Source organism: Hyperolius riggenbachi, chromosome 10 (assembly GCF_040937935.1).
Source record: "Hyperolius riggenbachi isolate aHypRig1 chromosome 10, aHypRig1.pri, whole genome shotgun sequence".
NCBI lineage: Eukaryota > Metazoa > Chordata > Amphibia > Anura > Hyperoliidae > Hyperolius > Hyperolius riggenbachi.
Genome location: NC_090655.1, coordinates 235,778,075 through 235,805,984, shown reverse-complemented (window position 1 = coordinate 235,805,984; position 27,910 = coordinate 235,778,075). Strand labels below are relative to the sequence as shown.

Genomic DNA, 27,910 nt, shown 5'->3' with positions numbered 1-27,910 from the left:
TGAGTCCCTTCCCTACCCTTTAGATTGTTAGTCTTTGGCAGGGTCCCCCTGAGCGCCCCATTAACTTGTCCTTCATAATCTTGCAACCCCAGCAATGACACCTGTCAGGAACCGGCCCGCGGCACGCCTGCGTATACGGTTCCCGACTGCGGGTTTGACCAGATTGAGAGGGGAAGCAGCCTTAGTCAAGCTAAAACAAGGCTGGGACCCCTCAGAACACCTCTCACTGCCACCACTAGCGGTTCGCTAGACACTTTCACTCTGCTGTCGAGTCCTCAGCGCGCACTCCGCGTTTTCGTATTTGGGTCAGCTTTGCGCTTAGGCCAAATACGGGAACGCCACGCACCCACACACACACACAGTTGCAATCTTACACTGTCGTGAAGCAAAGACCCACTAACAGTCGTTCCGAACGATACTGTTAGCCACTCTGCTGTCGCTACTCGCACTGGCGTTGTTCGTACGTTGGGTCAGCTGCGCGCTTAGGCCAACGTATGACAAACGCCCCCACACACAATGCAATTACAATTTCATACGGTAGTGTTGCTCAAGCGTACAATTAGGCATGAACTTATACACGGTTACACTTCAGTCTCTTCTAGGCTATGAGTGTTAGTTTAGTACGGCAGAAGTCAAACTTATTAAATAATAATTTAATATTCTAGAAAAACATAGAACAATGCAGAACTTAATATATACAAAAAGATTACAAAAAACAAAGTAAAAATAGTTACAAGATAAAAGTTACAAAGATAACACACACGGATATTTGCATAAAATAAAAATGGGGATTAAAAAAAACGTTACCAGCTTAGGTTAGAACGTTGTTTGACGGGAGGACGCCGGTTCGACCAGGAGTCGCGATCCTCCCTAGCTATTCGCTACCTCCGAGAGAAGACAGTCACTAGGCATCCGCCTCTGCTTTTTATACTCTGAGCTACGCCTGTAGGCTGCAACTTCCTTAGGGAGGAACTAGGTTTTAATTAAATTTCAGACATATTCCATTTCCAGGTAAAAGTCCATACATCAAAGATTGTGAAGTGAGCCTTTCAACTCCAGGTGAAAACTTGATTACGGCTTTTTCCTGTCTCAGTTCTCAGACATAAATGGGATTTCCAGAGATCCACATACATGAAAAGGGTACTATAGCACCTCCACTAATGATTTAATTTCCACAGGTAAAAAATGGTATCAACAGGACTTCACCCATTTCTAATAGCCTGTCATGTACATTTCAAAGGTTCCTGTGTTAGTCTCCAGACTCTGGTCCTCTGGCTTTGTGTATTAAGACAATGGGCCGTCTCCTGAGTTCAAACAGTCAGGCAGATAATCCCATTAGCACTCTCAGAGGAACTGCATACAGACTCAAAGCACCTGATATGGTCAAGACAATCACCCATTTCCTTGCCCCCAAGCAACTCAAGGTAACCTGCTCCCTTCTGGCAGAAAAAAATGAAAGAATATGTTCCTGTTATCCTTAATATCATCAGCACCTCAATATATCTCCACACCTCCGCCGTTAACTTGGTGCAAGGCAGATGATCTTCCCAGATTATCCTGCCAGCACCTACATTGTTGGTTCTGCTTGACGGGACAGTCCGTCAGCATTCCCATGATTGCTCCCCTTCCAGATGGCACTGGCAGGTGGTTCTAACAAATCATCCTGCCAAAGCCTACATTGACGGCCTGGCCGGGTGGGGTAACCCTTTAGCATTCTCAGGAGGGTTCCCCACCTGTCAGTTAGCTCCAAGCTACACGAGTGGAAAGCTAGGTCAGGTTGCTGCAATGTGTCATTGCCCTTGGCAACCTGACGTAACCAACCAAGGGAATGTGAGTCAGTGACAACCGTGAATTGGCGACCATAGAGACAGTGCTGCAGCTGGGGAAGGGTTCCAACCGTCGCTACACGCACTTCCTCTATAGTGGCAGGAGCTATCTCTCGGTCCCTTTGGGGAACGATTATCTGCCGGTCTGCCTCCTCCACTTCGGACAGCTCAGAGGGAATAACTTCCCAGGACCCTCTCAGCCCGCCCCTCCCAGCTGGTGACCTGCTGGCTAGCCCCCTGAGCTCTTCCAGGCTGCTGTCAAATCGAACAGCCCCAGAGAGCTCAGTGCTGCCTGTCACACATTCCAGGAAGGCTGCAGACGGAGAGGCTCCTGGGCCCTCCAGGCCAGGTTCCGGATTGGATGTGGCTGACCCAGCAACATTTGCCACTTCGGTGGACAGTCCCTGTGCTGTAGACCCGCTAGCGCTGCGGGTTACCACTGCAGCGGAGGGAGCGTCCACATTACACGTATCACAAACCACATCACCTTTGGTCTTAAAAACATCGGAAGGGGGAAGACCCGGCCTGGTGCCGTCTGCCCCTTCAGTGGACAGTCCATCTGCTGCAGCCCAGCGACCATTGCTGGTTACTCCTGCAGCCGACGGAGTGTCCACAGGACAAGCATCATTATGTAGCACAACACATATGATATCAACATTGTCCGTCTTATACATATTGACATTTATAACATCACATAAAACATCCACATTATCTGTATCATTACACACATTGCTACTCAGCACTTCACAAGTATCATCAACAGTTCCTGCATCGATCGCCTCGATAGTCCGTGCGTCATAAAGGACATCATCAGTTTCGGCATTCTCCAGATCAACAGGCCCCACTCCAGGCCTAGGCACTGGAGAATCACTAGGGCTGGCTCCTAGTATACAGTCCATAGCCCCTGGGGCCTCACCAGCACTCCCCACTTGCACAGCATTATCAAACAGTACCTTGCAAGAGTCCTGAACTTCTGCTGGGGATGCAGGCCCCACAGGGTTTGGAGTAGGCTCATACCGGGCCACTAACCGTCCCAGGTCAGTACCCAGCAAAACGTTGGTGGGGATTTTGTCAGTTACCCCAACTTCTTTCAGTCCGCTGCCGGCCCCCCAATCCAGGTGGACCAAGGCGGTGGGTATGGCGGGGGTGACACCCCCAACTCCTTTGACAGCCATAGTCTTGCCAGGAATGTACTCCTCAGGGTTCACAAGCTGGGGGTGCACTAGAGTCACCTCTGCTCCAGTGTCTCTTAGACCGGTGGTAACCGTATCCCCAACCGTGACAGGTTGCAGATTCTCTGCATAGCTACCTGCATTCCTGGTGGCACACAACGCATTCCGGGCCCCGCCAGAGTTTGGGGCTTCTTTCTTCTTTCCTGGGCACGTAGCACTGATGTGACCCGGTTTGTTACAGGCAAAACATCTCCGAGTGTCAACGGTGGCTGTTCTACCTCCAGGCGGCTGCGGGCCTTGGCTTCGCTGGGTGCTCAGAGGAGAAGGTCTCGCAGGCTTTTCTCCCTTCCAGCTGGGCGCCGTAGTCCTCCGAAAATCAGATGCTCGATTGGACGTGTAGGCATCAGCAACTTTCGCGGCCTCATCCACGGTCTTTGGCTCTCGGTCCCGTACAAACTGCCGGACCTCAACAGGGCAAGTGTGGAGGAACTGGTCTTTTATTATCAGTTCCTGCAGGGCATCAAAGGTTTCAACAGCCAGTCCTTTTACCCACTGCTGGAAGGCAGTGCGCAGGTTGCAAGCATGATCCAGGTAACTGTCATTAGGACCTCGCTGCACTGTCCTGAAACGTTTGCGATACACCTCTGGCGTGAGGTGGTATCGCGCAATAATGGCTTTCTTAATCGCCTCAAAGTCTGTTTCTTCCTCCTGGGGGAGACTCACAAATGCCTCCAGGGCCTTGCCTCTCAGCCCTGGTGTGAGGTATCTTGCCCACTGCTCACGGGGCACCCCATACTGCCGACAAGTCCTTTCAAACCCCTGTAGGAAAGTGTCTATGTCAGAATCCTTGTCCATAGCGGGGAACTTATCCAGGGGGATTCTGTGGACTCGCTCACCTTCGCATTCTGCGGGTCCAGCAGACCGGTTCTGCTGCTGAAGTTTAGCCAGCTCCAGCTGGTGTCTCCGTTCAGCACTTTCCCTCTCGGCCTGGAGTCGCTGTGCAGCTTGTTCCCTCTGGGCTTGTCGTATTTCCCTCTCTGCTTGCCGATGTTCCAGAATCAGCTTTAGGCGCAGTTCGGGCTCAGCCGAACCTAGTAGCTGTAGGTCGGCTTCCAGAGATGTCATCTCCGTGTTCGGTGGATCATCCAGGACATCGTCTCCACTTGCATCCTGTGGCGGGAGCGATTCCTCCTCTGGCGTGTCGTGAGCTGCATCCGCTGATGTTGAAGCACGGGCTCGTTCTGCCTCATCATGCTCCTCGAGCGCACGAACTAGCTGCTCCTTAGTCTGGCCGCTCACCGTCTCGATGCCTTTGTGCTCACACAGGTTGAGTAGTATCTCTTTGTTTTGCCTTGCATAGCTGGATGCTTTCTGAGCCATCGTGTTGCAAAAAATAAAAAGAAAAAAAAGGGGAGAGGGAAAGCAAATACCAAGTGTGTATCTTTGAACAAAAAAAAAAATGTATATAGGTTCTGCACTGAGTAGACTTCTGTAGGCTAGTTGCTTCTAGCAAGCTTCCAGCCTTTAGTACTCAGAATAGCGAGCTAAACTGCGTACTAATGTACTAAACAATGCCACCACTGCCAGCCAATTAGGTCAGGAACCGGCCCGCGGCACGCCTGCGTATACGGTTCCCGACTGCGGGTTTGACCAGATTGAGAGGGGAAGCAGCCTTAGTCAAGCTAAAACAAGGCTGGGACCCCTCAGAACACCTCTCACTGCCACCACTAGCGGTTCGCTAGACACTTTCACTCTGCTGTCGAGTCCTCAGCGCGCACTCCGCGTTTTCGTATTTGGGTCAGCTTTGCGCTTAGGCCAAATACGGGAACGCCACGCACCCACACACACACACACACAGTTGCAATCTTACACTGTCGTGAAGCAAAGACCCACTAACAGTCGTTCCGAACGATACTGTTAGCCACTCTGCTGTCGCTACTCGCACTGGCGTTGTTCGTACGTTGGGTCAGCTGCGCGCTTAGGCCAACGTATGACAAACGCCCCCACACACAATGCAATTACAATTTCATACGGTAGTGTTGCTCAAGCGTACAATTAGGCATGAACTTATACACGGTTACTGTTTTGCTGTTTTACGGTTACACTTCAGTCTCTTCTAGGCTATGAGTGTTAGTTTAGTACGGCAGAAGTCAAACTTATTAAATAATAATTTAATATTCTAGAAAAACATAGAACAATGCAGAACTTAATATATACAAAAAGATTACAAAAAACAAAGTGAAAATAGTTACAAGATAAAAGTTACAAAGATAACACACACGGATATTTGCGTAAAATAAAAATGGGGATTAAAAAAAAACGTTACCAGCTTAGGTTAGAACGTTGTTTGACGGGAGGACGCCGGTTCGACCAGGAGTCGCGATCCTCCCTAGCTATTCGCTACCTCCGAGAGAAGACAGTCACTAGGCATCCGCCTCTGCTTTTTATACTCTGAGCTACGCCTGTAGGCTGCAACTTCCTTGGGGAGGGGAGGAACTAGGTTTTAATTAAATCTCAGACATATTCCATTTCCAGGTAAAAGTCCATACATCAAAGATTGTGAAGTGAGCCTTTCAACTCCAGGTGAAAACTTGATTACGGCTTTTTCCTGTCTCAGTTCTCAGACATAAATGGGATTTCCAGAGATCCACATACATGAAAAGGGTACTATAGCACCTCCACTAATAATTTAATTTCCACAGGTAAAAAAAGGTTTCAACAGGACTTCATCCATTTCTAATAGCCTGTCATGTACATTTCAAACGTTCCTGTGTTAGTCTCCAGACTCTGGTCCTCTGGCTTTGTGTATTGAGACAATGGGCCGTCTCCTGAGTTCAAACAGTCAGGCAGATAATCCCATTAGCACTCTCAGAGGAACTGCATACAGACTCAAAGCACCTGATATGGTCAAGACAATCACCCATTTCCTTGCCCCAAGCAACTCAAGGTAACCTGCTCCCTTCTGGCAGAAAAAAATGAAAGAATATGTTCCTGTTATCCTTAATATCATCAGCACCTCAATATATCTCCACAACACCCTTCTCATGGACTAACTCAGACTTGATTTGCTGGCTCTCTGTAAAATCACATGATCATGCATGTATAACCATCTGTTATGTTGTATAACCTTTTGCTGCTTTTCTGTCACCCATTGTTTTATGGTGTACAGTATCTCCTCCTCATTTGTTGGTACCATGATGTTATACTGAGGAATAGAGATGGGCCTTTCATATGGTGTACAGTATCTCCTCCTCATTTGTTGGTACTATGATGTTATACTGAGGAATAGAGATGGGCCTTTCATATGGTGTACAGTATCTCCTACTCATTTGTTGGTACTATGATGTTATACTGAGGAATAGAGATGGGCCTTTCATATGGTGTACAGTATCTCCTCCTCATTTGTTGGTACTATGATGTTATGCTGAGGAATGGAGATGAGCCTTTTATATGGTGTGTAGTATTTCCTCCTCATTTATTGGCACTATGATGTTGTACTGAGGAATGAAGATGGGACTTTCATATGTTGTACAGTATCCCCTCCTCATTTGTTGTTACTATGTTATACTGAGGAATGGAGATGGACCTTTCATATGGTGTACAGTATCTCCTCCTCATTTGTTGGTGCTATGATGTTATAGCACCAACAAATGAGGGGGACGATACTGTACACCATATAAAAGGCCGAGCTCCATTCCTCAGTATAATATCATAGCACCAACAAATGAGGAGGAGATACTGTACACCATGTGAAAGGTCCATCTCCATTCCTCAGTATAACACCATAGTACCAAAAAATAAGGAGGAGTACTGTACACCATATGAATGGCCCATCTCCATTCCTCAGTATAACATCATAGCACCAACAAATGAGGAGGAGATACCGTACACCATATGAAAGACTCGTCTCCATTCCTCAGTATAATATCATAGCACCAACAAATGAGGAGGAGATACTGTACACCACATGAAAGGTCCATCTCCATTCCTCAGTATAACATCATAGCACCAACAAATGAGGGGGAGATACTGTACAACATATGAAAGGCCCATCTCCATTCCTCGGTATGATGTTATACTGAGGAATGGAGATGAGTCTTTCATATGGTGTACAGTATCTGCTCCTCATTTGTTGGTACTATGATGTTATACTGAGGAATGGAAATGGGCCTTTCATATGGTGTACAGTATCGCCTCCTCATTTGTTGGTACTATGATGTTATACTGAGGAATGGAGATGAGTCTTTCATATGGTGTACAGTATCTCCTCCTCATTTGTTGGTACTATGATGTTATACTGAGGAATGGAGATGAGTCTTTCATATGGTGTACAGTATCTCCTCCTCATTTGTTGGCACTATGATGTTATACTGAGGAATGGAGATGGACCTTTCATATAGTGTACAGTATCTCCTCCTCATTTGTTGGCACTATGATGTTATACTGAGGAATGGAGATGGACCTTTCATATGGTGTACAGTATCTCCTCCTGATTTGTTGCTACGATGATGTTATACTGAGGAATGGAGATGGTCCTTTCATATGGTGTACAGTATCTCCTCCTCATTTGTTGGTACTATGATGTTATACTGAGGAATGGAGATGAGTCTTTCATATGGTGTACAGTATCTCCTCCTCATTTGTTGGTACTATGATGTTATACTGAGGAATGGAGATGAGTCTTTCATATGGTGTACAGTATCTCCTCCTCATTTGTTGGCACTATGATGTTATACTGAGGAATGGAGATGGGCCTTTTATATGGTGTGTTTATTAGATAATGGGGTAATCTAGATGTACCCTCTGTACTGCTCTCTTCTTCGCAATTGCGGATAATTCACGATTTGCACACGAAAAGCGTTATGCATGTTATAACACGCGCAAAACGCTAGCGCGACCGTGATATCAGTTATCACAGTTCAGTGGATCAAGCCCTCTGTGCGCTAGCCGTCTTATTTTACAGTAAAATATTTCTATATGAATTGTGTTTCATTGACAGCCTGTAATTGTTTTTTTTTCTGTGCGCTGGTCTTTGTATTCTTCAGTCAGAGACCTCTACATGAATTGTGTGTTTCTGTCATTACTGACTTATTTATTGCACAGTGCACTTTGATATTTTCTATTTATTATGGATTATTAGTCTATACCAGGGCTGTGGAGTCGGCACAAAAATCTTCCAACTCCGACTCCTCAGTTTATGAAATCACGACTCCGACTCCAACTCCGGGTACCCAAAATGACTCTGACTCCTCTACTCCGACTCCTTAGTCTAATACTTAACAGGGCTGTGGATTTTGTACAAAAATCATCCGACTCCGACTCCCAACTCCTCAGTTTACGAAACCACGACTCCGGGTACCCAAAATTGCCCCGACTCCGACTCCAACTCCACAGCCCTGGTCTATACACCCATTAAAAAAATGGATATACTTTGGTAACACTTACAAATTGTACGACATATTAACCCCTTCATTCTATTTTGATTATTTTTTTCCCAATGAAGTTTGATGGGGTTGATCCATTAAGCTATGCTGCTAAAGCAGCGCAGCAAAATTAAGCAGAGCGAGAAAAAAATCTCAGAGCGCACGCTACACCCGGTAGTGCTGCATAGCGGTGGGATTAAGTATCACACTACGCAGCACTACCGCACGTAGTGTACGCCCTGAGATTTTAACTCGTGATACTCAAGTTAAGCTGCACTGCTTTAGCATGAATGGTTTCATACATGGTGCATGCTATGAAAGGGCTCTTATGTTTTTTTTGTTTGGATGCTCTTACTTGGTGATGAGAGGGATGGCTGAATGTTCTTGTGTCCTTCTAAATACTCCATCAGAGCTTCCTCATCTTCACCTTTCACCTCTTTTTTAATGATAATATTCATCACAGTTAAACTTCTCTCCTGAAAAATAGTAAGAGTGCAGGTAATGTACAGTATGTGCTGTCGATCATAATATAACCAGCACTGGTTCTTCATGAAGACTGCTACCTGAGGATGGGGTGAGATCTTCTGATCATCCATCACAATGTTCTCCTGATCCTTCTGTCCTTCCACATGCTCCACCTCCTCCTGCAGTGAGACACAAGGGGCTTGATTCAATAAGACAAATAGCACGCCTTATCAAAGTTAACACACCTTATCAGAGTAGCATAGCGAACGTAAGCCCGCTAATTGGCAATGACGACAGCTCCACTCGTCCTGCCCTGAGCCCCTGCGGGTTCGCAGCGCTCGCTATGCTACTCTGATAAGGCGTGTTAACTTTGATAAGGCGCGCTAGTTGTCTTAGTGAATCAAGCCCAATGCAGGGAGGGGGATTTGTGTAAAGTAAGAATTGTATTCAATACATCAACACCAACTTGCAGAGGCAAACTTTCAAACGAATGTGGGTAATTTCCCATAATTCCCAGCACTGTTGACCTTTCCTACCAGCAGGTCAATGCCAATTGTGCTCTACGAAGGTATGTGACCCCCAATCCCTGCCTCATCTCTCCCACATCCACTCATCAAAAGCTACCACTTTTTTTTCTAACGTTCCAGTACTACATCGATAATGCAATCAAAATCATTACACTGAAGTCCTAATTATTAACCAATTTTGCTTGATTTGATTTTCTTATCAATCCAAACATCTAATAGATTAAAAAAATGTAAAAATGGTATCAAAGATTGGATGGGAGCTGGCAAGGGCAAGGCTCTCTCACCCTTTCATGTCTCGGAATTTGTTCTAAATTGTATTCATTAAGTTACTTTTGTCACTGTCATTACCAATTCTGTATTTTGCACCAATTCTGTATTTTGTTCCAAATCAGAGCAGATATAAATTGTTAATGTGCACTGGTTAAGAACACAGGCAAGAAGAACCACTGCGGGGCTGCAAGATAGATGAGTACTTGGTGGTAGAGTAAGGGTGCGTACACACATCCAACTGTGATTGGCCAATTCATGACTTCCCTGGGCTTGATTCATTAAGACAAATAGCCTGCCTTACCAGAGATAACACGCCTTATCAGAGTAGCATGGCAAGCTTATGCCTGCTAATTGGCAATGATGAGAGCTCCACTCGTCCTGCCCTGAGCCCCTGCGGGTTCGTAGCGCTCGCTATGCTACTCTGATAAGGCATGTTAACTTTGATAAGGCATGCTATGGGGTTGGTTCTCTATACCATGCTAACACATAGCACGGTCACGCTATGCGTTTAGCGCGCAATGTGACGCACGTACATATTTACGTGCGTAAAGGTTTGCGATAGCTAACAAAGGTCTTTGCGTTTTAACTACCACTTTAACACGCAAGACCTTTGTTACGCATGCAAATATGTGCGCGCATATAGTTAATCAACCCCTTGGGGCTTGATTCACTAGGACAAAAAACATGCCTTATCAAAGTTAGCACACCTTATGAAAGTTAACACACCTTATCAGAGTAGCATAGCGAGCGCTACGAACCCGCAGCGGCTCAGGGCAGGACGAGTGGAGCTCTCATCATTGTCAATTAGCAGGCATAAGTTTGCTATGCTACTCTGATAAGGCGTGTTAACTTTGATAAGGTGTGCTATTTGTCTTAGTTAATCAAGCCCCTTGAGAGGTTACCTACGCAATCTGCTCATAGTTTTCAAAAGCTATTGGCGCTCATGCTGGAGATTGGCAAGTCATTGGTCAGTCAAAATTGGACATGTGTACTAGGCTTTAGGCAACAGGTATACCACAGACAAGCAAATGTGGATTGGATTGTACAAAGCACGAAAGGGGTATAACAAACAATCAGTTGACATGACATACCACCTGTGCTGCCTTTTATTGTCCATGTTTTTGGTTTCTATTCTATACTACTTATTTAAACTGCAGCACAGAAGATGCTGGTATTAACAAATAAATACATAAAAATAATTACAAGAGTGATAAGAGTTCATTTTCTTCATTCTGGGGACCAGCTTCTTATATCCAGCGTCATTCACTGATCTGCTGCATGATTATATTTTATCACCCTCCTATGTGTGTAGCAGCAGCGCCTGGGGAGAGGACATGTGAGGATTATGGGGTGCCAATATAAAACAATACCTCTTCTACCGCCAGTCACAGGCAGCAATGCCTTCTCTCGACTTCCTCCCACTCCGCCTATAGCTTGCAGTCTAGGCCAAACCTTTCTTCCTGTGTTTGCGTTCCATTCACAATTGGTGAGATTACCATCTTGTGGCCAGAAATGGAACTGCATGCTACATGTGCTGCCAGTAAGAGGAGCTGGGACCACCAATAGGAAGAGGGGTGTGTGTCCTGTCAGCAGCCAATGGCAGCGCAGCCGGGGAGAGTATATAAGCGAAGAGCTTGGCTCTCCCCGCAAATTGTTGTTAGTTTACACGGTTTTGTTCTAGTGCAGGAAGATGGCAGAGACCGCCCCAGCAGCCGCTCCTCCCGCAGCGGAGCCCGCCGCCAAGAAGAAGCAGACTAAGAAGGCGGCAGCCGGAGGAGGAGCCAAGAAAGCCAGCAAGAAGCCTTCCGGCCCCGCCGTGTCCGAGCTCATCCTCAAGGCCGTGTCCGCCTCCAAAGAGCGCAGCGGGGTCTCCCTGGCCGCCCTGAAGAAGGCTCTGGCTGCCGGAGGCTACGATGTGGAGAAGAATAACAGCCGCCTCAAGCTGGCCATCAAGGGCTTGCTGACAAAGGGCAGCCTCGTCCATGTCAAAGGCACCGGCGCCTCCGGATCCTTCAAGGTCAGCAAGAAGGAGGCAGCCGGCAAAGAGCACAAGAAGCCGGCGGCGGCCAAGAAGAAGCCAACCGCTGCCGCCAAGCCTAAGAAGCCGGCTACTGCCAGGAAGCCCAAAGCCGCCAAGTCCCCGAAGAAGCCTAAGAAAGCCCCCAGCGCCGCCAAGAAGAGCCCCGCTAAGAAGGCGGCCAAGAAACCGGCGGCAGCTGCTGCCAAGAAGCCCAAAGCTGCCGCTAAACCTAAGAAAGCCGCCAAGAGCCCCGCTAAGAAGGCAGCCAAGCCTAAGGCCGCCAAAAGCCCTGCAAAGAAGGCAGCAAAGCCCAAGAAGGCCGCTCCTAAGAAGAAGTAAGCCGCAGCGCGTCTCTCCATAAAACCCAAAGGCTCTTTTCAGAGCCACCTACATTTACGCTGAAGGGCTGCGATGCTTCTTACAAATGCCTCCGATTACTTCTAGTTAGTAACAGTCCCACCATCTCCAGGTGATTTCCCCCCCTTTGTGCAGTGTTAGGGACTCCCTAGTAACGTGCTGCTCTTCCAGCGGAGGTGGGTGGAAGGCGGCCATACACGCTGAGGGATCAAAGAATCGGGTGAAGTGGGGGGATTGCTTCATTCTGTAAATTCAAATTTTAGCTGCGCTTAATCTAACTTCAGGTTCACCGGCAATAGGAGTTTCACCATCATGTCTCACATGCATATTGCTGCAATCACAATTATAAAAAATGCATAAGGTTAAACGAAATTATTCATTGCCCCCCTCTGATAATCTGTGACTGATAGTAAATATTCTGGCTTGTCTTTATCTAAACCTACATATTAAGTAAATGATCCGGCTGATAAAAATAGAGGAGCCAGAATTTGCAGCAGCGGAACTCTGGGGACAAAGCTCGAGTATCCCCGATTAGTTTTTACTGGCCGGGTGTAGATATTATGAGATGAGCGGTGTAAGCTCCGGTACATTTCTGCCCGGCTAGCAGCAGTCCCTGCAGTGTTTGTAGCCGGTGTGATAGCGGCACTACCGCTCTGTATGGAGAAAGTGGTGGCAGCTGAGCTCTGATCTAAGCTACAGAATTGCCGTGTATGTACAGGGATCCATCTGTACTTACTGTTTCAACAAAATGCAGGGCACAGGCTAAAAACTGCACATATGCTCAAGCAGAATCAATTCAGCCTACATGGGTAATATACAAAATAGAGCTGATAGGAAAAAAAAAAGATATGCTTTCCTAGCGTCATATGCTCATAGTTGCCAATACACTGGTCCTGAGCGATGTGTGGAGAAGTTGCAGTGGGTGTAGCGCGTACCGGTTACCCTGCATGTAAATGAGGAAAGGGAAATACGAGGAATTTCTGTTCTGGGTCACATGATCAGAGTAAAATGCTCTACCATCCGGAGCTACGAGCGACTTGTCTTCCCCATCGTATTGCTCTCAGCATTAAAGGGGTTTTATGCAGCAAATTCAGCGGCGGAGCAGATGTTAGGGAATCCTCAATATAATCTGAATTGAGCCATCATAGTCCGCTGCTTGTATGGGCGAAAGGAGAAACACATCTGACTAGCCGATGTATTCAAATATCCCGCGCGTATATTAACGGTCCTTCCCGCCGTTTTATCGATCTTCAACTATACACTCCTAGATAATCGGTATAATAATGCCCTAGACTCCATCTGCTAGAGCTCCCGCTTCTTTCATTGGACTCCCGCTATAAGCAGCAATGCGCCCTGCTGCTATTACACTGCGGTGATATAACAGCACTTTTATGGAGAAAGTGGGTGGCCCTGAAAAGGGCCTTTGGATACAGAGATAGTGAGGAAGGAGAAAGTCTCGCTTAGCCCCCGAAGCCGTAGAGGGTGCGGCCCTGGCGCTTGAGGGCGTACACCACATCCATGGCGGTGACCGTCTTCCTCTTGGCGTGCTCGGTGTAGGTGACGGCGTCCCGGATGACGTTCTCCAGGAAAACCTTCAGCACTCCGCGGGTCTCCTCATAGATGAGGCCGGAGATGCGCTTGACACCCCCTCTGCGGGCCAGGCGGCGGATGGCGGGCTTAGTGATGCCCTGGATGTTATCCCGGAGCACCTTCCTGTGCCGCTTGGCGCCTCCTTTCCCGAGTCCCTTCCCGCCCTTTCCTCGGCCAGACATGATAGTAACACTGCTGTTTCTTTGCTGTAGAGATAAATTGATCTGCGCTGCCGCCTCCTCTCCTCTTATACAGTCTGGGCGGACCTGATGGGAGACTGCACAGAAGGGGGCGGGGCAGATCTTGCAGGTTTTTTACTCATGCGCGTTGCTTCTTGTTTCCCTTTAGGCTTTTGCCGTGCAGTCCTATTAGCGTGACAGTAAACCAGTGACTGACTAATACGTACAAGCAGGAAAAGCTTGTTTTACACATAGTACCTTCAAATAGATTATAACAATTTTTTAATCCCGCTAAAACGATTATCTGTTTATTTCTCATGAAGTACGCCCTGTTCTGGAATTCACTTTAAAAAATAAGCCTGGGATTTACCAATCTTTCCTAGAACGTCACCGCACAACTATTTCTGTACTAAATAGGGAACTGATTGTTAGGGCCCTTCCACATGAGCAGTTGATAGGCAGTGAAAAGACTGTTGATGAACTATCACAACAACTGCTCACTGAGCAGAGCACATTGTTCAACTGTCCATGTGAAAGGGCCCTTATGCTGGGCATACACGGTGAGATAAAGCGCCAGAATAGAGCCACCGCTAGTCCCCACGGGCGCTTCCTTGTCAGCATTGTCCGCCCGCGGGGGATCGTGCGCGGTATCGATCCGCAGGGGTGATCAGACACGTTGGATATTATCAATGGAGCCATCAGCAATTCCATTTATAAGAGCTATCGCGCCGTGTATGACCAGCATTAGGCTGGCTGAATGGTGATTCGTCCCAGAACATAATTATTGGTGGGAAATTGGAAATACCATCCGCTGTGACTCAACCAATCACAGCTCCAGATGCTAAAAATTCGGTGTGCAAGCGGAAGATGTTTCTATGCAACAATGGTACAGCACATTTCCCAGATTATAGAAGTTAATGAGATTTCCTTTTACATATAATCTTACTCATTTAATCATACAAGAAATGAGTGGTATGTAATTACAGGTTTCAATTTGTAATGTTTATATTGCCAAATTCCATTTAATAAAAAGTTTTGAATACAAAAATTGTTTTAACGTACTAGATCTACCCGGCACTCAAACCTTGTTCACAGGCTCAGAGCCTAATCAAGTTGAATGTTAAAACGGGTATAGTATTTCTCGATACATGGATTATTATATAGCACTAGAATATGGTACGCAGGGCTGGACAAGAGCTACACACTACTATCTGATAGGTTACAGCTCTGAATAGAAAATGTGGTGGCTCTGAAAAGAGCCTTTCTGTTATATGAAAGTAATACGATGTTCTTATGCCCTCTCGCCGCGGATCCTGCGGGCCAGCTGGATGTCTTTGGGCATGATGGTGACCCTCTTAGCGTGGATGGCGCACAGGTTGGTGTCCTCGAAGAGCCCCACCAGATAAGCCTCGCTGGCCTCCTGCAGAGCCATGACGGCCGAGCTCTGGAAGCGCAGGTCGGTCTTGAAGTCCTGGGCGATCTCCCGCACCAGGCGCTGGAAGGGCAGCTTGCGGATCAGCAGCTCGGTGGATTTCTGGTAGCGGCGGATCTCTCGGAGAGCCACTGTACCGGGCCGGTAGCGGTGAGGCTTCTTCACTCCTCCGGTGGCCGGGGCGCTCTTCCGGGCGGCTTTGGTGGCCAGCTGCTTGCGTGGAGCTTTCCCTCCAGTGGACTTGCGGGCGGTCTGCTTGGTTCTGGCCATGCCTGATAGTCTGCGTCTGCGAGCTCTGTGTGATCTGACGCCGCCGCTACTCCCATTTATACTGCGCTCTGCCTGCTCATTGGGCGCAGCGCTCACGTGCCTCATACTGATTGGCTATTGGGGGACATTCGTTACTATTCAAATGTACCGCCAAAACTAGTGCTTTGTTCCAGCAGCCCGCTAGTTTACCGCTTATTTGCTTGTCCTATGTATGCAACCATGTAAAAACCGTGCTAGATGATGATAATATTATTACTTATAGTAAAAGCAATGAGGAATAGCGGGAAGAACATAAAAGAAGATCGCAGCAATGTCTCTCTTCAGATTTAACCACAACACCAGTATGTATTTATGTGTATCGGCTCAGGGGAAACCGCGCATCTCACATCAGAGAGAGGAAACCGGGGTCAGGATGGAAACAATGTAACAGATGATAGAAATAGATACAATGTTTGGGATGTTGCTGCTCTTCATGTATCTATTCCGTGTGCTGCAGCCGGCTGGGGAGCTACACGGACGGCACTCGTTACTGCAGATCAGCTGGGCTGAGGATCCCTGTCCTGCATCAGCCGCCACAGTTATAGGAAGTGATCACAATGCTGCAGAGCCAGCCGGAAATACAAACAGAGCAGTGCAGAGATCTCCGTTGCTTCCTTGGAGGATGAGTAGCACTTGTGGTGGCAGTATTATGTCATTGGCAGGGGGACACCCCCGTGTTAGATATACATGTTTGCCGTATCCCTTTATAAGCTACACTGCATGGAAGGGCAGAAGGGGGCTGGTGTGTAAGGGAAGCTTAAAAGTCCGAGGTTGTCTACAGTAATGCCCTGAACAACACCCTTCTAAACGCTGCACACTAAATCTGAAGTACCCTCATCAGCTAGCGCCTGAATCCTGAGGACTTCCCTGACCTGATAATCCCCCCCACAAAAGCAGGAGTCAGGAGAGTAGGCACCTAGTTATATATTTTGTAGAGAACGGCTCCATAGCCCTTTATTACGGTTGGTTCTTGATCACAAATTGAGCTGCCTGGGTATACTTTGTATTGGTCTAAGCCCTCTATCACAGAGCCATATCAATCCGTCCCATGCATGCACTGATGATGAGGACCAAGTCTGAAACAGGCTGTGTGCATGTTAGATTGATGCGGCTTTAGGCTTATTATACCCCAGCGGCGGATCGTTGCTTTCAGGAGCATAGAGAGAACGTGCATATTCAGGTGGGAAACCAAAATTGCTCAGACAGCTAAGTGATCACAAACGCCTTCTGTTTGAGAAGGCGGCAAAATTAAGTTTACCTCCAGAAGTGATTTTATCAATAGGACATGTGTTGAGCACCCGATAGTTTTGTAATCTGTCTGGTTCCACTAAACCAACCCGCACAAAACAGTAGGCTGACAGAAGCAGCTTCTAAGGAATTAACACAAAGATATCAGGCTAATGCATTCTCACTATAAAGCACAGAAGTGAAGGCATACAAAAGCTCTGCAGTGAATGAGTGGGTGGCTCTTAAAAGAGCCTTTGGGTTATCTGTATAGCTGGGTGAGAGATTACTTGGCGCTGGTGTACTTGGTGACGGCCTTGGTGCCCTCGGACACGGCGTGCTTGGCCAGCTCTCCCGGCAGCAGCAGGCGGACGGCGGTCTGGATCTCCCGGGAGGTGATGGTGTGGCGCTTGTTGTAATGAGCCAGGCGGGAAGCTTCCCCGGCGATGCGCTCGAAGATGTCATTGACGAAGGAGTTCATGATGCTCATGGCCTTGGAGGAGATGCCGGTGTCAGGGTGCACCTGCTTCAGCACCTTGTACACGTAGATGGCGTAGCTCTCCTTCCTGGTCTTCCTGCGCTTCTTGCCGTCCTTCTTCTGAGTCTTGCTCACCGCTTTCTTAGAGCCCTTCTTGGGCGCCGGGGCGGACTTGGTTGGTTCAGGAGCCATGCTGATTCTTAGTGTTGTCCGGATCATGAACGATTCGGATCTTTGATCCGAATCTATTTTATGAGTCGATCATCCGAATCATCAAAATGAACGATTCGGATCGCGAAAGGGGCGGGGCCAGGAGCGACACGCCCCCTCTCAACGGGGTCTTGGAAGCAGAGCAGAGATGGATCGCTCTGTTGAAAGGGAGGCAGCCTTGCAGGGAGACAGGTAGATGAGAGAGAGGGGACATGGGTGCCACTGCCAGATATGTGTAGAGCACACATACTGGCTATAACGTGCTGCCCATTATAGGCTGTCTGTTCCGTAGTTGTGCACAGTGAGCACATTGGAAGCTTTTGGCTCAGCACAGCTCAGTAACTTTGCAGACAGTGTGATTGAAAGGCAATATAATCCTCCTGCACTGGGCACTAAACAGCTGCACTTATCTTCTGGGAATGCTTTCTTTCACTGTGCGACCTTTTCTTTCAAAGTGTATAGATGAACATATAGGTGAAATATATGTAAAGCATATGACTTCAGCATGTGGGTATTACGTGCAAACATTTCTGCTCTCTGCTCGTCCCTCCTCCCTTCTCTGTCCACTCCCTGCCCTCTGTCCATCTTCTCCCCTTCTCTGTGTGTCCACCCCCTCCCCTTCTCCTGTCCACAGACCTGTCCTGCTGTTCATTTCACCCCGAATGCTTCCGGTAGTAAAATGATCCGAGATTCGAATCAAAGATCCGGATCTCTTCAATGATCCGATTCGAATCATCCGGATCATTGAAAAGATCCGAACTTCCCATCTCTACTGATTCTCAGTACCTCTGCAGAGTGCGGAGACACAATGAAGAGCAGCGCCGCCTCCCCTCCTTATATAGGCGGCCTATGCTAATCAGGCTGCAGGAGAACCGGCTCACACTATTGGAGAGCGTCACTAGCACCGCCTGATTACCGCCCCTTATATCTGATTGGCTGGAGGAGTGACTTGTATCTTTGAATAGCGAAACAAAGAACTCAAGATTTAATTGGCAGCTTGCGCAGTGAACCCCGCCCCGGCCCTTGCTGATTAGTGGATAGCTAGACTCTCATGCTATTGGCTGAGTTGAATAACAGCCAATCAGGTGGCAGCGCGGGGCGGGCTGCAGAGTATATAGGGCAGGAGGAGGGGCGGGTTCAGCTATTCTCGTGTTGGAAAATTATCTATATCCCTGAAGTTATCATGTCTGGAAGAGGCAAACAAGGCGGCAAGGCCCGTGCTAAGGCCAAGACTCGCTCCTCCCGGGCCGGGCTGCAGTTCCCAGTCGGCCGTGTTCACCGTCTGCTGAGGAAGGGCAACTATGCGGAGCGGGTGGGGGCCGGAGCTCCGGTCTATCTGGCCGCAGTGCTGGAGTATCTGACCGCTGAGATCCTGGAGCTGGCTGGCAACGCCGCCCGGGACAACAAGAAGACCCGCATCATCCCCCGCCACCTGCAGCTGGCCGTGCGCAACGACGAGGAGCTCAACAAGCTGCTGGGTGGGGTGACCATCGCCCAGGGGGGCGTCCTGCCCAACATCCAGGCCGTGCTGCTGCCCAAGAAGACCGAGAGCCACAAGGCCGCCAAGAGCAAATAATTCCTGCAGCGAAAGTTATTCCACACAACCCAAAGGCTCTTTTCAGAGCCACCCACACTGTCTGCTAAAGAGCCTGATGCGCGTCATTGATCGTTCTGCATGCAGAGATGTCGCTTTTATATCTGTTATTGAAACGTACGTCCGGTTTCAGCTGGAGAGTAATGTAACGTATTTAACAATGGTTACATTTCAGACAGGGAAGTCACGCTGCATATCAGACTCATCCGATGGAAGTGCATCAGAGGGAGGACGGAATGTAACGCGCCTGTACAGTTACTTCCAGTCCACACGCAATATAAGCGGAGCAGCCTGCAGGAAGCGCGTGTGTTGGACAGCATGCACAATGCGTAAGCGCTGTCAGCAGGCAATGGGGCGCATCGGCTCCATATACGGTGCGAAGCACGTTTCTTTTCAGGTTGGAGCCTTACAAGCTTGTTAATAGTCACATTTTTATTTATATTTGTCTCAGGGAATGTATTCAATGATTTGGGATATTAATCAGAGCCACCTAGTAGTACAAACCATAGCATATTTATCTGCACACTAATAGTCTGAGTCACAATGGGCTCTATTCTCATGCTACGTACACACATGCGACAACGATCGTTCGTTGAGGACGACGAACGAACTTTTAATTGATGAAAGAACGACCTAAGTAAAGTTAGTTTTAAAAGGTGTGTAACGATCTGATCGTTAGAACGAACGTTACATCACGTAAAGCAACTTCCGCCTGCGCATAAAAATGAGAAGTTTCATGGAGAAATTGTGAAATGCGCATGTCAAGCCTAGTACGAACGACAGTTTCCAACGATGTACTACTTTTGCAAACGATCGTCGTTGGTTAAAATCCGCCGAGACAGAACTTTCTTTTGGAGCGATTTGGCTCGTTCGTCGTTTTCGTTGGTTCGTTTTTTGTAACGATCGTCGTTGGTAAAGATCGAGGAACGATCGTTACAAACGACTATAGTCGCATGTGTGTACGCACCTTCAAAGAGCCAAAAGTACCGCAAAATTTTACCGCTAAATTCCCGCCAGCGGTAAACTCCGCATTTTTTCAGCATTCACTAACATTTTCCGCATGTTTGCCGCATGCGGGAAAAAAGATGCGGAAACAGCCATTATTCATGCGGGAATCATGCCGTAAAAAGGTTGCATGAAAAAGTGTTTAAATTTTTTTTTTAAAGTCCCGCAAGCACAGCCTTTAAAGAGACTCTGTAACAACAAAAACCTCCCCTGGGGGGTACTCACCTCGGGTGGGGGAAGCCTCCGGATCCTAATGAGGCTTCCCACTGACTACTTCCCGGAAATAGACGGAAATACCCGATCTCCGTCGGGTCCGCTCTACTGCGCAGGCGACGGAAACTTGCGCCTGCGCAGTAGAGCAGACCCGACGGCGATCGGGTATTTCCGCCTACTTCGGCGCTGAGAGGCATCAGAGCGCCTGCGCAGGAGCCAGGAAGGTAAATATTGCGTCGCGGCTGTATGGAGGGCTACAGCGAGACCCCCGAGGGACGCAGGACAGCGTGGGAAGCCTCATTAGGATCCTGAGGCTTCCCCCACCCGAGGTGAGTACACCCCAGGGGCCATTTTGTCGTTACAGTTCCTCTTTAAGCCTCCACACTTCATTAAAGTCAATGGGATGCGGAATATATCACCTACTACTTGTAGGTGATAAAAAAATCGGTAATTAACGACGAAATGATGCGCCTGAACATTTTTGAGAATTGATCTTTTATTGCGGAAAATACCGACTTTTGCGGATAGTTTTCCGCATGAATCCCGCACTTTTACCACACTTTTTCCGCATGCGGGAAAAACATGCGGAACATTTTGAGAATTCCAACTTGACGGTATTTTGTGTGCAAACTTTACCGCATGCGGGAAGTCTTTGAGAATAGAGCCCAATGTAGAGCGTAATATTCTGGCATTGCTACTAGCTGATGAGAGAAGCTTCTGTAGCTGTAATTGGTGGAGGGCAGAGCAGTTGTTGTTTTCAAATTTGCCGCCGAATTTCCAGCACTGTGTTGTGTTGCAATAACGTGTCTGACAGGTTCTATGACTCAGGTTTAAATTAAGTGCTAGACATCCATTAAAAATGTGACTAACAAGCTTGTTAGGCTCCAACCTGAAAAGAAACGTGCTTCGCACCGTATATGGAGCCGATGTGCCCCATTGCCTGCTGACAGCGCTTATGCATTGTGCACGCTGTCCTACACACGCGCTTCCAGCAGGCTGCTCCGCTTATATTGCGTGTGGACTGGAAGTAACTGTACAGGCGCGTTATATTCCGTCCTCCCTCTGATCCACTTCCATCGGATGTGTCTGATATGCAGCGTGACTTCCCTGTCTGAAATGTAACCATTGTTAAATACGTTACATTACTCTCCAGCTGAAACCGAACGTACGTTTCAATAACAGATATAAAAGCGACATCTCTGCATGCAGAACGATCAATGACGCGCATCAGGCTCTTTAGCAGACAGTGTGGGTGGCTCTGAAAAGAGCCTTTGTGGTTCTGTACTGTGTGTCCGGCTGCTGCAGGAGTTACTTGCTCTTGGCAGCCTTGTGGCTCTCGGTCTTCTTGGGCAGCAGCACGGCCTGGATGTTGGGCAGGACGCCCCCCTGGGCGATGGTCACACCACCCAGCAGCTTGTTGAGCTCCTCGTCGTTGCGCACGGCCAGCTGCAGGTGGCGGGGGATGATGCGGGTCTTCTTGTTGTCCCGGGCGGCGTTGCCAGCCAGCTCCAGGATCTCAGCGGTCAGATACTCCAGCACTGCGGCCAGATAGACCGGCGCTCCGGCCCCCACCCGCTCCGCATAGTTGCCCTTCCTCAGCAGACGGTGAACACGGCCGACTGGGAACTGCAGCCCGGCCCGGGAGGAGCGAGTCTTGGCCTTGGCACGAGCTTTGCCGCCTTGTTTGCCTCTTCCAGACATGATAACTGCAGGGATAGATAACTTTCCAACACGAGAATAGCTGAACCCGCTCCTCCTGCCCTATGTACTCTGCAGCCCGCCCCGCGCTGCCACCTGATTGGCTGCTATTCAACTCAGCCAATAGCATGTGAGTCTGACTATCCACTAATCAGCAAGGGCCGGGGCGGGGTTCACTGCGCAAGCTGCCAATTAAATCTGGAGTTCTTTGTTTCGCTATTCAAAGATACAAGTCACTCCTCCAGCCAATCAGATATAAGGGGCGGTAATCAGGCGGCGCTAGTGACGCTCTCCAATAGTGTGAGCCGGTTCTCCTGCAGCCTGATTAGCATAGGCCGCCTATATAAGGAGGGGAGGCGGCGCTGCTCCTCATTGTGTCTCCGCACTCTGCAGAGTTACTACTGAGAATCAGCATGGCTCCTGAACCAACAAAGTCCGCTCCGGCGCCCAAGAAGGGTTCTAAAAAAGCGGTGAGCAAGACTCAGAAGAAGGACGGCAAGAAGCGCAGGAAGACCAGGAAGGAGAGCTACGCCATCTACGTGTACAAGGTGCTGAAGCAGGTGCACCCTGACACCGGCATCTCCTCCAAGGCCATGAGCATCATGAACTCCTTCGTCAATGACATCTTCGAGCGCATCGCCGGGGAAGCTTCCCGCCTGGCTCATTACAACAAGCGCCACACCATCACCTCCCGGGAGATCCAGACCGCCGTCCGCCTGCTGCTGCCGGGAGAGCTGGCCAAGCACGCCGTGTCCGAGGGCACCAAGGCCGTCACCAAGTACACCAGCGCCAAGTAATCTCTCACCCCAGCTATACAGATAACCCAAAGGCTCTTTTAAGAGCCACCCACTCATTCACTGCAGAGCTTTTGTATGCCTTCACTTCTGTGCTTTATAGTGAGAATGCATTAGCCTGATATCTTTGTGTTAATTCCTTAGAAGCTGCTTCTGTCAGCCTACTGTTTTGTGCGCTTTGGTTTAGTGGAACCAGACAGATTACAAAACTATCGGGTGCTCAACACATGTCCTATTGATAAAATCACTTCCTTCTGGAGGTAAACTTAATTTTGCCTTCTTCTCAAACAGAAGGCGTTTGTGATCACTTAGCTGTCTGAGCAATTTTGGTTTCCCACCTGAATATGCACGTTCTCTCTATGCTCCTGAAAGCAACGATCCGCCGCTGGGGTATAATAAGCCTAAAGCCGCATCAATCTAACATGCACACAGCCTGTTTCAGACTTGGTCCTCATCAGTGCATGCATGGGACGGATTGATATGGCTCTGTGATAGAGGGCTTAGACCAATACAAAGTATACCCAGGCAGCTCAATTTGTGATCAAGAACCAACCGTAATAAAGGGCTATGGAGCCGTTCTCTACAAAATATATAACTAGGTGCCTACTCTCCTGACTCCTGCTTTTGTGGGGGGGATTATCAGGTCAGGGAAGTCCTCAGGATTCAGGCGCTAGCTGATGAGGGTACTTCAGATTTAGTGTGCAGCGTTTCGAAGGGTGTTGTTCAGGGCATTACTGTAGACAACCTCGGACTTTTAAGCTTCCCTTACACACCAGCCCCCTTCTGCCCTTCCATGCAGTGTAGCTTATAAAGGGATACGGCAAACATGTATATCTAACACGGGGGTGTCCCCCTGCCAATGACATAATACTGCCACCACAAGTGCTACTCATCCTCCAAGGAAGCAACGGAGATCTCTGCACTGCTCTGTTTGTATTCCCGGCTGGCTCTGCAGCATTGTGATCACTTCCTATAACTGTGGCGGCTGATGCTGGACAGGGATCCTCAGCCCGGCTGATCTGCAGTAACGAGTGCCGTGTAGCTCCCCAGCCGGCTGCAGCACACGGAATAGATACATGAAGAGCAGCAACATCCCAAACATTGTATCTATTTCTATCATCTGTTACATTGTTTCCATCCTGACTCCGGTTTCCTCTCTCTGATGTGAGATGCGCGGTTTCCCCTGAGCCGATACACATAAATACATACTGGTGTTGTGGTTAAATCACACTTGACTATTTTCGTGTGCGTTTTCTGCACAGAAAAACTGAGAACTCATGTTAATCAATGTGCTAGTGCACACTTACTGTGTTGTTCGCACGCAGAAAAAAAACTGACATTCTGCATCCTGATTCTGCACATTTTGGCAGTTTCCTCTATCATTTATATCAGCTGCTGTAAAAAAACGCGCGCGTTTTCCTGCATGGAAACACACTTGGTGTGCAGATAAAGTATGCAGAAAAACGCGCGCGGAAAACTGAAAGTCAAGTGTGTTCCCTGAAGAGAGACATTGCTGCGATCTTCTTTTATGTTCTTCCCGCTATTCCTCATTGCTTTTACTATAAGTAATAATATTATCATCATCTAGCACGGTTTTTACATGGTTGCATACATAGGACAAGCAAATAAGCGGTAAACTAGCGGGCTGCTGGAACAAAGCACTAGTTTTGGCGGTACATTTGAATAGTAACGAATGTCCCCCAATAGCCAATCAGTATGAGGCACGTGAGCGCTGCGCCCAATGAGCAGGCAGAGCGCAGTATAAATGGGAGTAGCGGCTGCGTCAGATCACACAGAGCTCGCAGAGTAGAGATGGGAAGTTCGGATCTTTTCAATGATCCGGATGATTCGAATCGGATCATTGAAAAGATACGGATCTTTGATCCGAATCTCGGATCATTTTACTATGGAAGCATTTCGGGGGTGAAATGACTAGCAGGACAGGAGAAGGGGAGGGGGGTGGACACGCAGAGAAGGGGATAAGATGGACAGAGGGCAGGGAGTGGACAGAGAAGGGAGGAGGGACGAGCAGAGAGCAGAAATGTTTGCTTGCACACAATACCCGCATTCTGCAATCATATGCTTTACATATATTTCACCTATATGTTCATCTGTATACCTTGAATGTAAAGTAGCACAGTGAAAGAGCATTCCCAGAAGAAAAGTGCAGCTGTTTAGTGCCGAGTGCAGGAGGATCATATTGCAAAGCAATCACAGTGCCTGCAAAGTTACTGAGCTGTGCTGAGCTGAGCCAAAAGCTTCCAATGTGTTCACTGTGCACAACTACGGAACAGACAGCCTGTAATGAGCAGCATATTGAGGCCAGTATGTGTGCTCTACACATATCTGGCAGTGGCACCCATGTCCCCTCTCTCTCATCTACCTGTCCCTGTGCAAGGCTGCCTCCCCTTCAACAGAGCGATCCATCTCAGCTCTGCTTCCATTACCCGCTGCCCGCTGAGAGGGGGCGTGTTGCTCCTGGCCCCGCCCCTTTTGCGATCCGAATCACTCATTTTGATGATTCGGATGATTCGACTCGCAAAATAGATTCAGATCAAAGATCCGAATCGTTCATGATCCGGACAACACTATCGCAGAGTAACGCTGACTATCAGGCATGGCCAGAACCTAGCAGACCGCCCGCAAGTCCACCGGAGGGAAAGCTCCCCGCAAGCAGCTGGCCACCAAAGCCGCCCGGAAGAGCGCCCCGGCCACCGGAGGAGTGAAGAAGCCTCACCGCTACCGGCCCGGTACAGTGGCTCTCCGAGAGATCCGCCGCTACCAGAAATCCACCGAGCTGCTGATCCGCAAGCTGCCCTTCCAGCGCCTGGTGCGGGAGATCGCCCAGGACTTCAAGACCGACCTGCGCTTCCAGAGCTCGGCCGTCATGGCTCTGCAGGAGGCCAGCGAGGCTTATCTGGTGGGGCTCTTCGAGGACACCAACCTGTGCGCCATCCACGCCAAGAGGGTCACCATCATGCCCAAAGACATCCAGCTGGCCCGCAGGATCCGCGGCGAGAGGGCATAAGAACATCGTATTACTTTCATATAACAGAAAGGCTCTTTTCAGAGCCACCACATTTTCTATTCAGAGCTGTAACCTATCAGATAGTAGTGTGTAGCTCTTGGCCAGCCCTGCGTACCATATTCTAGTGCTATATAATAATCCATGTATCGAGAAATCCTATACCCTTTTTTAACATTTAACTTGATTAGGCTGTGAGCCTGTGAACAAGGTTTGAGTGCCGGGTGGATCTGGTACGTTAAAACAATTTTTGTATTCAAAACTTTTTATTAAATGGAATTAGGCAATATAAACATGAGAAATTGAAACCTGTAATTACATACCACTCATTTCTTGTATGATTAAATGAGTAAGATTATATGTAACAGAAAAGGAAATCTCATTAATTTTTATAATCTGGGAAATGTGGGGTGCAATTGTTACATAGAAACATCTTCTGCTTGCACCCCGAACTTTTAGCATCTGGAGCTGTGATTGGTTGAGTCACAGCAGATGGTATTTCCAATTTCCCACCGATAATTATGTTCTGGGACGAATCACCATTCAGCCAGCCTAATGCTGGTCATACACGGCGCGATAGCTCTTATAAATGGAATTGCTGATGGCTCCATTGATAATATCCAACGTGTCTGATCACCCCTGCGGATCGATACCGCGCACGATCCCCCGCGGGCGGACAATGCTGACAAGGAAGCGCCCGTGGGGACTAGCGGTGGCTCTATTCTGGCGCTTTATCTCACCGTGTATGCCCAGCATAAGGGACCTTTCACATGGACAGTTGAACAATGTGCTCTGCTCAGTGAGCAGTTGTTGTGATAGTTCATCAATAGTCTTTTTACTGCCTATCAACTGCTCTTGTGAAAGGGCCCTAACAATCAGTTCCCTATTTAGTACATAAATAGTTGTGCGCTGACGTTCTAGGAAAGATTGGTAAATCCCAGGCTTATTTTTTAAAGTGAATTCCACAACAGGGCGTACTTCATGAGAAATAAACAGATAATCGTTTTAGCGGGATTAAAAAAATGTTTTAATCTATTTGAAGGTACTATGTGTAAAACAAGCTTTTCCTGCTCGTACATATTAGGCGGTCACTGGCAGGGCCGGCCCGCTCATGAGGCGGGGTGAAACTTTTGCCTCAGGCGGCACATTTCTAGGGGCGGAATCCACCCGTCGGTGGGTACGGGGAGCCGGCCGCCGAGCTGGAGGGGTAGCAGGCAGGACGGGGGTATTGGGCCTAGCGGCGGGGAGGGGGGTCGGCCCCCCCTCCCTCGCCTGGGTCCCCCGATCTGTGCTCCCCTCCAGCCTTAAATAGTTCAGAAGCAGCCGCTACTCGTAAGAGGCACGGGCGGGGAGGACTCACCTCTTCCTCCTTCCAGCGTGTGCTCCACTGACGTCATTTCCTGCAACGCCGTCCACTTACAATACAGTGGGCGGCGTTGAAGGAAGTGACGTCAGTGGAGCGCACGCTGGCCTGGAACGAGGAAGAGGTGAGTCCTCCCCGCCCGTGCCTCTTACGAGTAGCGGCTGCTTCTGATCTATTTAAGGCTGGAGGGGAGCGCAGGAGGGGGGGTTCGACCCCCCTCCCTACCGCTAGGCCCAATACCCCCATCCTGCCCGCTACCCCTCCAGCTCGGTGGCGGCAGTGCCCCCCCACGGGGGGTGGGGGGGATGGGGAGGCAGCAATAATTTTTTAAACATTTGCCTCGGGCGGCAAAAAGTCTAGGGCCGGCCCTGGTCACTGGTTTACTGTCACGCTAATAGGACTGCACGGCAAAAGCCTAAAGGGAAACAAGAAGCAACAGGCATGAGAAAAAAAACTGCACGATCTGCTCCGCCCCTTCTGTGCAGTCTCCCATCAGGTCCGCCCAGACTGTATAAGAGGAGAGGAGGCGGCAGCGCAGATCAATTTATCTCTACAGCAAAGAAACAGCAGTGTTACTATCATGTAGAGATGGGAAGTTTGGATCTTTTCAATGATCCGGATGATTCGAATCGGATCATTGAAGAGATCTGGATCTTTGATCCGAATCTCGGATCATTTTACTACCGGAAGCATTCGGGGGTGAAATGAACAGCAGGACAGGTCTGTGGACAGGAGA

General features: G+C 48.6%; 8 protein-coding genes and 1 pseudogene across 12 annotated transcripts in view; 4 read left to right on the top strand and 5 right to left on the bottom strand.

The window, feature by feature from the left end:
* The window catches only part of LOC137534895 (zinc finger protein 530-like), a 47,345-nt gene extending 36,233 nt beyond the window's left edge, over window positions 1-11,112 (bottom strand). For 2 of the 3 annotated variants that reach the window (XM_068256583.1, XM_068256584.1), the window contains exons 1-3: window positions 11,054-11,112; window positions 8,985-9,065; window positions 8,777-8,897 (exon numbers count right to left, since the gene is read on the bottom strand). In XM_068256583.1, the coding sequence (XP_068112684.1) occupies window positions 8,777-8,897; window positions 8,985-9,017 (154 nt within the window). In that variant the 5' untranslated portion in view covers window positions 9,018-9,065; window positions 11,054-11,112. The remainder of the gene's footprint in view (window positions 1-8,776; window positions 8,898-8,984; window positions 9,066-11,053) is intronic. The other variant, XM_068256585.1, reaches the window with a different exon arrangement.
* A 261-nt stretch (window positions 11,113-11,373) lies between these two features.
* Window positions 11,374-12,042, top strand: LOC137534915 (histone H1A-like). Of its 3 annotated transcripts, none has more exons than XM_068256630.1 (2): window positions 11,374-11,421; window positions 11,482-12,042. In XM_068256630.1, the coding sequence occupies exons 1-2, from the start codon at window positions 11,374-11,376 to the stop codon at window positions 12,040-12,042; spliced, it is 609 nt and encodes a 202-aa protein (XP_068112731.1). The 3 variants fall into 3 exon arrangements, with proteins under 3 accessions (XP_068112731.1, XP_068112730.1, XP_068112729.1); XM_068256629.1 differs by having other exon boundaries at window positions 11,374-11,448; XM_068256628.1 differs by having other exon boundaries at window positions 11,374-12,042.
* Window positions 12,043-13,494: 1,452 nt separating this feature from the next.
* On the bottom strand, window positions 13,495-13,832 carry LOC137534919 (histone H4). Its single transcript, XM_068256632.1, has one exon. It carries the CDS (start codon window positions 13,830-13,832, stop codon window positions 13,521-13,523), a length of 312 nt encoding a protein of 103 aa, XP_068112733.1. The 3' UTR covers window positions 13,495-13,520.
* Window positions 13,833-15,120: 1,288 nt separating this feature from the next.
* Window positions 15,121-15,531, bottom strand: LOC137536953 (histone H3). The gene has a single exon (XM_068259120.1). The coding sequence runs from the start codon at window positions 15,529-15,531 to the stop codon at window positions 15,121-15,123; it is 411 nt and encodes a 136-aa protein (XP_068115221.1).
* Window positions 15,532-17,080: 1,549 nt separating this feature from the next.
* LOC137536952 (histone H2B 1.1-like) lies at window positions 17,081-17,464 on the bottom strand. Its single transcript, XM_068259119.1, has one exon. The coding sequence runs from the start codon at window positions 17,462-17,464 to the stop codon at window positions 17,081-17,083; it is 384 nt and encodes a 127-aa protein (XP_068115220.1).
* A 1,201-nt stretch (window positions 17,465-18,665) lies between these two features.
* LOC137536951 (histone H2A type 2-B) lies at window positions 18,666-19,058 on the top strand. Its single transcript, XM_068259118.1, has one exon. The coding sequence runs from the start codon at window positions 18,666-18,668 to the stop codon at window positions 19,056-19,058; it is 393 nt and encodes a 130-aa protein (XP_068115219.1).
* Window positions 19,059-21,602: 2,544 nt separating this feature from the next.
* LOC137536949 (histone H2A type 2-B) lies at window positions 21,603-21,995 on the bottom strand. The gene has a single exon (XM_068259117.1). The coding sequence runs from the start codon at window positions 21,993-21,995 to the stop codon at window positions 21,603-21,605; it is 393 nt and encodes a 130-aa protein (XP_068115218.1).
* Window positions 21,996-22,405: 410 nt separating this feature from the next.
* LOC137536948 (histone H2B 1.1-like) lies at window positions 22,406-22,789 on the top strand. The gene has a single exon (XM_068259116.1). It carries the CDS (start codon window positions 22,406-22,408, stop codon window positions 22,787-22,789), a length of 384 nt encoding a protein of 127 aa, XP_068115217.1.
* Window positions 22,790-25,403: 2,614 nt separating this feature from the next.
* On the top strand, window positions 25,404-25,814 carry LOC137536947 (histone H3-like; annotated as a pseudogene).
* The last annotated feature ends 2,096 nt before the right edge of the window (window positions 25,815-27,910 follow it).